Source organism: Columba livia, chromosome 10, assembly GCF_036013475.1.
Source record: "Columba livia isolate bColLiv1 breed racing homer chromosome 10, bColLiv1.pat.W.v2, whole genome shotgun sequence".
NCBI classification, from domain to species: domain Eukaryota; kingdom Metazoa; phylum Chordata; class Aves; order Columbiformes; family Columbidae; genus Columba; species Columba livia.
In genome coordinates, this window is record NC_088611.1 from 15,710,311 (window position 1) to 15,719,764 (window position 9,454).

Genomic DNA, 9,454 nt, shown 5'->3' on the forward strand with positions numbered 1-9,454 from the left:
AGCTGAACTGGGGAAAAGCTGGCTCCCCATTTTACTCACAGCCATGTCAGGAGATCCCAGTGCAGGGGATTCCAATGGGGTCAGGATGCTGCTTCCTCTGGGCCATGGGGAAATAACTTATGTTGAGAGGATGGAGCTGGGGCTGTGGTTTTGTGGGAGAGGAAGGGGACTGTAGCTGTGCAATATAAGTGATACCCTGTCTGTCTTGTCATTCATGGGAGTTGGGAGCCATTCCGCCGCCAGAGAGCCTGCAGCGTCCCATAGGGTTATGGTTTCAGTCACGGAGACTCCAGGGATGCTATCGGTTTCCAGCAAATGTTTTAAAAATACAGCATATTGTTGGTGATTCATTCAGTAAATAGCAGGGATTTTTTAGCAAATCAAAATCCTTCTTGTAAAATGACTCTTTATCTGATAAAGGTTTTTTTATCACTTAATTTTCAAGCCCTGAGACCTCCCAGTCTATCAATCTGTAAAAAAGCTACTAATAGTCTGTAAAAGCTCCTAGGTAAAGATCTCAAAGGAACCACCCTCGGGGAATTTGATACCAGCTCCCTTTGAATTTCAAAAGGAGCTGGGCACCTACCTCTGTCAGACAGGAGCTATCTCACATCCCCATCTAAATTAGTCTTGGCTAGTCCCTCCGGAGTATTTTACCCCAATTCCCTTTGAAACCCCGACCCCTTGGCTGGGGCACCCAGGAGAGCACAGAGATGGTTGTTTGCCTTTGTTTAAAAAGGAGATTTAGGACAATACATGGCCCTCTTGAAAGTGGGGAATTTTCTGATATTGAAATAAAACCCAAGTCATGGCTTTGAGTTTGTTGTTATTTATATCTAGGCCCTACATAGCCAATGTACTTAAACTGAGCTGTAAACACAGAGCATATAAGTGTCCTATTAAATTCAGTGCTTACGTGCTCAGAGTCACATGTGGGATGAATTGGGGGATTTAGTATTAAAAATCCAGCAGTCTCGACTCTCAAGATTAATGTATGAAACCAGCTTTAGTGAATTTAAACATTAGCAAAGAGCACGTTTACGTTTAATTTGTCTCTCTTCCTATATTTTTCTTTTCATGTTATTTATCAACTATTCTCCACAGCAACTGATTTACAGTTTGCACGGACACATGATGGACGACCTGTTCCTTATGCCACTGCTGGGGACTGCTACAGCGCTGCCAAATGCCCACAGGTATTCGACAATAGCATTTTACAGGAATTGATGCCATTTGTTTTGTTCAGGCCCTCTATTAATTACTGCTGATCGCATCAGCCCAACACCAGTGAGCGTCACATTCTCATCTCAGTGGCTGGAAACTTTTCCCTTTGTCCGTGCAGAAAGCACTTTCCTTATGGGAAAACATCAGGTTATTATCAGACCAGCATTGGGACTGGCTAAGGGACATTCCCCAGGGCTCCTGCATTCCCCTGCGAGTGCTCAAACAGTAAAGGAGAAATGAAGAAATGAGCTGTGAGAGAAGGGCTGGGCTTTGCACACGGAATTGAAAGAGGGGGCATCAGTGCATGGCAGGGTTTGGTGGAAGTACTGGGCAGGGAGAGCAGAGGTGAGTCAGACCATCGGGATGCCCTGGGACCCTGCCCCTGCACTCCACAATCTCATATCTGCTGCAACTGCTCTCTTTTAGGGGTGTGGGAAAATGGGTGAGATAACCTCTCTGGATGGAGAAGGGAGCAGACAGACAGCAGGACTCCTGCCAAGCCAGCTGAGGGAGGGAATGCTCAAGAAGCAGAGGGCATTTGCAGGGCAGGAACAGTTTGGGTTTCTACTGCTGGATGGACAGGTTCCATCAGTCAGAGACTGCAATGGTACCCACCAGCTGCTGTGTCACACCATCCTCATGCCCTGCTGCTTATTTTCACTGCAGGGTGGTGGGACCACCACTTGGTCCACTTTGGGACTGGAAAAACTGTCAAAATGAAGGCAGTGTCCATGTATCAGGGCAAATCCAACCTGTTCCAGCACAAAAGCACAGAGCTGGGCACAAGCAAAGTCACATTTCTGTAGCTTCGGGAGGTGATGTAGGACATCTAGCACCGTTGCTTAGAAGAAATATGCTTTCTTCAAAGTCCTTAGGTGACTAATTAATACTGTGCGGCAGTTGGCTTGCTCCATGTCCCAGGCACAACTGGTTTCTGTGGCACTGGGGGATGATAAGTGGTATGTTTGGATAGTCCAAGGTGTTGGGTAGACCATATTTGTGAGGGGTGTTAAGTAGCAAGTTGCAGCAACAGACGGCAGAGGGCAAAGCTCTCCATCTCCTTCCCTCCATACTTTCGGAGCTGACACTTTTTTGCACAGCTCAGCAGCTTAGGGATTCACTTCTTACCTCAGGAAGGCTCATGAATGTTAATATCCATCCACCTGACCCAGACAGTTTGCTCCTTGCAGAAAATCAACATTCTCAAGGCAGTAAGTGCAGGGAGCAAAGCTAACAGCCATCTGGTATCTCATGGCTGTGCTGGGCTGTGGGTCAGCCTGGGAATGTGGACACAGGATCCCTCCTTGGGTCCTGAAACAAGCAGGGCTGGGGTCTGCCATGGGGCAAGGCATTAAATGCAGACACAGCCCTTAATTTTCCAGCCGTTTTGTGCATTTGTGCATTTTGAGACAATGTGGAATGAAGCGAACGACATTTTTAAGAAATAAATAAATGAAAGAGTTCTGATTTTAGTGAAGTCTGGAAAGAAAAAAAAAAAAGCCCAGTGGGAAATAAGGAAAAGAAGGACAAGGGTGCCCTCTCCAGTCGAGGAGGGAGCAGCAAGAGCAGCTGCAGAGCATCCCTGGAGTATCTTTCCCATCAGCTGCTGTAGCATGTCATGCTCCACGGTTTGCCATGGAAAAGCCAAGAATGCCCTCAGCCGGCAAACCGTGAAAAAGCAGTGCACAACAGAGAAAAAGCAGTGAAAAACCAAGATAAAGCCCCTCCTTCCCTGCAGCCACCAACGAGGAAGAAGTTCCTAACCTGAGATATGCTGTGATTTGTACAATATGTGCTAATCAGTATCAGAGTGATGGGGAAAAAAAAATGAAAACATTGCTGGCAAGGTCCTTTTAGAAAAGTGATGCTGTGGCAAAAGCACAGTGTTTCAGGATAACCAGGTTCATCTGCTTGTTTTTTAGGGTCGCTTCAGCATAGACCTTTATGGGACAGGCCTGTCCTTAATGGGAACGGCAAAGTGGCTCTCGCAAGGGAATTACGCAGTGTCGGAAATCCAAAAATCTCCAGTAAGTTATAATTTTAATTGTGGTTATACCCACTCATGGGAAGTTTCTAACTGTTGGCTTTCGCAGTAACATCTTCCATGCAGAGCCTAACAAAAATCTAACATCAGAATTTAAGTGTTGCCTGTAATTATCTGGGGGGGGGCGAGGGGGGGTGGGAGGGGCTAGGGGGTTTAACTTGGCCTGAGTTATTGCAATTAATTAGTGAACCTGCTTAACCGTGAAGCTGAAAATGCTGCGTGTTGTGGGGCAGACATATCCTTAATTAGTAATCTGAGATGTCCGGCATGGAGCGTGCATCACGCGGCAGGCGGGACCAGGGCACACAGGGTCAGGGCCGCAGAACGGGGCTTGACCTGCCGGAGAGGGTCCGGATGTAAGGAGAGTGCCCTGAGTAGGAATTGTTCCCAAAATTTGGATAATAAATTATGGAGGATGTGGACATTCCCATTGGGCTGATCTGAGTTTACCTCCTTGGGAGACACTCAACTCACCCAAGCTCTGGTGGGCTGGGGCTGTGCCCCAGGACACCGTCCCCTGTGGCTGCCCACGGCTCTGCTGACATGATACCTCCAGATAAGCCAGGCAGACCTTCAAAATCACTCTGCAGCCAAATTCGAACTTGTACAGCTCATTTTTCCTGCCCGTTAACACCTCCATTGCTGTATGCCTTCACACTGTTTCTTCTGTGTCATGTTCTGAAATTGGAGAGACCCAGGATGCTTTTTTTGGCTGTTACTTCACGTGAGTCATCCCGATTGCCCCTGTTAAAACTCTCCAAAGGAGGTCATCATAATCATTTAACAAAAAACAATTTGCAAAATATCCTCTCCTGTACTGCTTTCATTATCCCTGGCTCTGGGAACCACCTTGGAACCATGAGCATCATCAACACTGGGGCTCTTAAAGGAGAATGAAATGCTGCTGGTCCAACCATGCTGCAGCAAAGCATCCTCCAGTAGAGATAGAAGACGACCAGCACAGACTCCGTATCTTAGTTCTGGCAGATGCTTTGCTGTTTTTCTGCCCTTCAGAACGGAGAATCCCAGACAGCTGACTTTGGAGTTGCAGAGAGCAGCCACCATCACAGCTGACAGAATTAAAACAAACTTTAAGGGATAGGTTATCTAAGAGACAGCTCTTACCTCCATCACCTGGTGGCATCTGTCAAATGCTGTTTCAGGAGTGTAACTGCCCGCACGAGCAGAAGAAAGGAAGGCATAGTGAGAAGAGATTATAGCAGCCTGCTTCAATCACAGATCAATAGTGTCAAGGGCAGGATAGAGCACATTTAAAAATAAATGCTTTGTGCAAGCTTGTTGTGCACTTAAGTCCGATTTTCTGGTAACTGAGGGTTGAATTCCCCTTAAGGACTGTCTGTCCACTGTGATGACCAAAAGGAGAAAGACTCTGCAGAGGTGGGAGAAGGAAAGCCAGATGGAGGTATCAATCTCCTAACTGAAAACCAGAGTTGCACCACACTTGCTGGGCCCTCCTGGAGACCAGGTCAACCCCAAGGCCACTCCACATCTTCCTTTGTTTCTTCTGGCTGTGGGAATGAAGAACTGAGGGGGGATGGCACCTCAGCAATGGCCTCACCCCATCACTTTCCTTCTTGTCTTGGCTCTGGAGCCACTCGAGGCCTTTCCCTTACAAATGGATGTTTCTTGGCAGTAATTGCAAATATCCTTCCTGTGCCCTTCACATGCTTGGGCACAACTGAGGAGCTGTTTTTGTCTAGATGTGGTTTTGATCTTGCATGATCCAAGTCTTCTACTCATTACAGTTATTCACTGTGGGGCAAATTGGACAAAGCAGATACCCTTGAAGTATCCCTCTGAATGGCCTTCTGCTTGGGCATCTTTCAATGTAATACATCAAAACTACCCTTTCTTATTTGTGTTCACCATCTGACCTGGTATCAGTAAAGGGAATTACATTTGCATATATTTAAATATAATGATGATTTTGTAGATTGATTTAGGAATAATTTGTTTTTCTTCCAAGATATTTTCTGTTAAAAACTCTGACAAGAATAACCTGGATGTGGTCCTTTTACATTATGGAGCTCGTAAGCCCTTATATGTGATGTTATTTCTGATTTTCCCTGCAGGATGGTACCAAAGTAGTAGGAAAATGTGGCGGTTATTGTGGGAAGTGTACTCCATCATCTGGAACAGGCCTCGATGTTCAGGTGTTATAGCGATGGTGAGTTCCCAGCTGCTTATGCACAAAGGGAAATCTTCCTGAAAACATCCTGAATCATAAGATCATAGAATGGTTTGGGTGGGAAGGGACTTAATGATCATTTAGCTCCAACCCGCCTGCCACGGGCAGGGACACCTTCCACTAGACCAGGTTGCTCAAAGCCTCATCCAACCTGGCCCTGAACAATTCCAGGGATGGGGCATCCACAGCTTCTCTGGGCCGCCTGTTCTTGTGCCTCACCACCCTCATGGGGAAGAATTTCTTCCTTATAACTAATCTAAATCCACCCTCTTTCAGTTTAAAGCCATTACCCCTTGTCCTATCACTGCATGCCCTTGTAAAAAGAGCAGACCACACTACGCTTGCAAAAGCACTTGTGCTTCGAGCACATCGGTGGCAGCCACCCACACCATGCAGCATCTGTGGAGCAATGGGATCCCGTTCTCCCAGTCCTTGCTTCTGCCAGTAATCCTTATGGGTATAACACCATCAACTGGTAACATACTTCCCACCTTGCTGGCACCGCTCTTGTGCGGATCTCTCCAGGTACAGGTTTCAGGGGTGAAGAGGATGATCTGACTCTAATGTGCACCTTGTCTGTGTTCTCCAGGTTCTCTGAGAGCAGCCAGCGGAGATGAGATGGATGAAGGATAGCGATGCAATACCTCTGCCTTCCACTTTTTTATCTGTTTATGTGTGTATATAGATCGCATATTCTTAATGTACAGTATAATATTTATGTTTGGAATTATTTATTTTGATTTAATATTTTTGTACGTAAAATCATTATATTAAGGCTGCTTTTACTGTTTTTTATTTTTTATTGTTAAATCCTGCAGTCAAACCACTGCATTTTGTGTACTCTACATTATATGTAGCATTATGACAAGTGATACTTTATTGTCACTGTATTCAGTTGTTTACTTTTCAGTCAGTAATTTTCCTTCAGTTATGGGCTGCTTTGGCCCTCTACGGTGCTACACAATCTGCATAGGGGTATTTTTGGCATTTCAATCTGTCTTTTTGTAAGGAAAATAGACATGATGTGCTTAAATTTTATTTTAGGGATTAGGCCAACAGCACTCAAGGAAAACATGACAATGAATACAGTGCTAGTTGCATTAGCAATCTTTATGTTTTAGGTATGTTTTGAATTTCACATGACCTCTGTGGCCAGTGCTAAGAGCACTGGTTTGGTGCTAACATGATATTTATTAATGCTCTGTAGTTTTAATTAATCCAGTGCCTTCATCAGTGAAAAAGCAAAGAAAGCAGTAAGAATTGTCAGGCGATTCAAATAAACTGAGATCTACCCCAGGTTTAGGAAAATTCCTGCAGATGGATCTTCAGCTTGAGCTCCTTTTTCACAGGGCTCCAAAGTGAACTCACTCTTTAAAAAAAACATGTATTTGTCTCCTAATTGCATGTGCCACTGTGCTTCCTGGCTCCATCTGGAAGCGGGGTATTAACTCATCCCAGACAGGCTGATCAGGCCATATGTTTCCCTGGGCTGTGTGCTCAGAAGCCACGCAGTTTCTTGCAGACATTGTCACCAAAATCCGAAGCCGAAAGCATCCCTGCTGCGTTATCTCCCCGGTGGGGACCGCGGGGTCTGTGGCAGGGGCTGGGGGACAGCACGCCCAGCCAAGCCACTCCATCCTCTTGGCCGGGGGACTTCACTGCAGGCACCTGCAGCATTTCCCTGGCTTCCTACTCACTCGCAGACCATCTGCAAAGGGAGGCTTCAGCGCCGGCTCTGCCTCCTTTCAACAAGATCACTCTGTACTCACAGATAACTCTGCCCGCCCCCCCTCAAAACCAGGCTGCTTTACGCCTACTTCTGTGTTGCTTCGGATCTTCCTGGTAAGGCATATGCGCTCCTTGCCTATCTGCCATCCCGTGTACAACCAGACCTTTAGCGCTGTTTTTTTTAATTATTATTATTTTAAATTGAGGAGACAGCTCCCATAGGTGCCAAATGCGGTGGTGCGATGGCTCCCGCCTGTACATAGCTGGTGGCATGCCACATTTTTGCAGAGCTTGGTAGCACATTGAACGGGGGTGATGTGACCGGATTATTTTTGTAGTCTATGACTATGTTCCTTATCTCTTTCTCCACAATTTTACTTAGCGATAGGAATACACTGCCCCTTCACCTTATATGTTGGGGCAGACAGAAGCACAAAGTGCAAGGAAAGGAAGCTTTTCAGCACAAAATTGCCAGCAGTTTGGAAAACTAAAGAAGCTTATCTGCTACTTCAGATAATTCTTTCAATTTTGGATGCAAATAGTTAAAAATAAGTAACCTCAGGATCTTGTGTGAGTCTTTCGCAGAGCTCCCCAAAGGATGTGTAATCAATCTGTTACAAAATAGTATCAGATCAATGCTGATAAATTATTTGATCCCTGAATTCATAACCCGTGCATGCATTGGGCTGTGTTGAGCCTTCAGAGTGAGTCCTGACAGTCGGGGTGCTCTACACTTATTTTGTGTGTACTTCTGTCACTCTTACTAATATTCAGACTTAGAGGAAAGAATTAAACTCTTACATATAATTTGGGGGTTTTGGCTTAGTAGCACATAAGTAGATATGATCACATCTTAGAAAGATTACTTTTTCACCTATTCTCTTTGTCTATGCATAACGATAATGAATTCTACCTTTCTGAGAAAAATGCCAAAAATACCATTTCAAAGGTGAAAGAAAAGGGGAAAAGGGAAAGGGGAAAAGGGAAAGAGAAAGAAGAAAAAATGGGAAAGGGGAAAGGAGTAGGAATGGAATAGTGATTTTTTTCTTTTTTAATGATAATTGCTTGGGTATAACTCCTGTAGGGGAAAAGGGAAAATTGCACTATGAACTTTAGAAAGAAACAGCGGTGCTTGGAAAGTACAGGCTTATTATATTTTCTCTAATGAACTGAATGGCTATTTATAAAAAGAAATATTATTTTGACCTGTACACATTCATTTCTACCATATAATTTCATATCAGCTATTAAAAGAGCAAGAGGAACCTAAAAAAATATTAAATAAACTATAAGGGAAAAAATGATAGAGCACTGATCCTGTGGTTTATTAATGGGTTTGATTAAATAGGAACAGACTTTGAGAACCAGAGATATTAGACCTTTCTTGTTCAGGAAACAACTCCGGGTTTTGTATATCAATGCCATTATTTTTCTACAAACTGGGTGGGGTTTTTTGCAAGCACTTTCCTGTACAGTGTTTCTTTTATTTCTGCTTATACTCAAAAGGAAACAAAAAGACCCACAAGACATGTCTGTATGGTCTTTCTGCATTTGCCATCGTATTTCAATACCTGTGTGCTATTATAGAGGAAAAATACTTTGTACACAAGGGAATAATACATTGAATGGTAAACATTCCTTTCTGTGCTGGTGTTTCTTTCCAAGCTTGACTGTCCCATGCAAAAGGAACAAGGGACAGTAATAATGTTGATTATATGGAGCTTTGCCCCAAGCTCAGGTTGGACGCCATGGACCAGAGATCATTTTGGAGAATGGCCACAGTGATCCACCCGTGCCCTGCCAGTCAGAGAGACTGTTGCTGCCCCATTTCTGCCCAGGAGAGGAGTGTCCTGAGGTACAAAACATATATGAGCACTTCTCCGAGACTCCCCATGTGCTACTTGGACATGCCTGGTGCTGGTGCTGCCATCCACATGACAGGGACATCCCTTGCCATGGGATGATAGGGGAGCCAAACAGTTCATTTTGCAAATGTTCTTGAAGGATGAGTTGAGATACTGGACCTGGTCCACACTGCTAGCAGTGCTATGTAAAGAAAACAAAAAGACCACAACACTTTTCCAAGTTTGAAAAAATAGTATCAAATATAGAAGAAAATTCAGGTAGAAGAAATATGGGTTAAAAGGAAGCAAATGTGGGGATGGGATCTCAGGAGAGCAACCAAGTAATAAACTGCCATGGTCTTACATCGCCTCTGTCCCAGAGGCCGCAGGTAGGAGTGAAGAAGT

At 44.7% G+C, this 9,454-nt stretch overlaps 1 protein-coding gene across 6 annotated transcripts in view; it reads left to right on the forward strand.

Annotated features, from left to right (window-relative positions):
* The window catches only part of ADAMTS9 (ADAM metallopeptidase with thrombospondin type 1 motif 9), an 84,340-nt gene extending 75,497 nt beyond the window's left edge, over positions 1–8,843 (forward strand). For 5 of the 6 annotated variants that reach the window (XR_010475109.1, XM_065075524.1, XM_065075523.1 and 2 more), the window contains 4 exons: positions 1,105–1,196; positions 3,147–3,251; positions 5,362–5,456; positions 6,067–8,843. Coding sequence is in view for 5 of the 6 variants with exons in the window: in XM_065075524.1 (XP_064931596.1) it covers positions 1,105–1,196; positions 3,147–3,251; positions 5,362–5,451 (287 nt within the window). In the remaining variant the exon portion in view is untranslated. Of the gene's footprint in view, positions 1–1,104; positions 1,197–3,146; positions 3,252–5,361; positions 5,457–6,066 lie in introns of those variants that run through there. The other variant, XM_065075526.1, reaches the window with a different exon arrangement.
* The last annotated feature ends 611 nt before the right edge of the window (positions 8,844–9,454 follow it).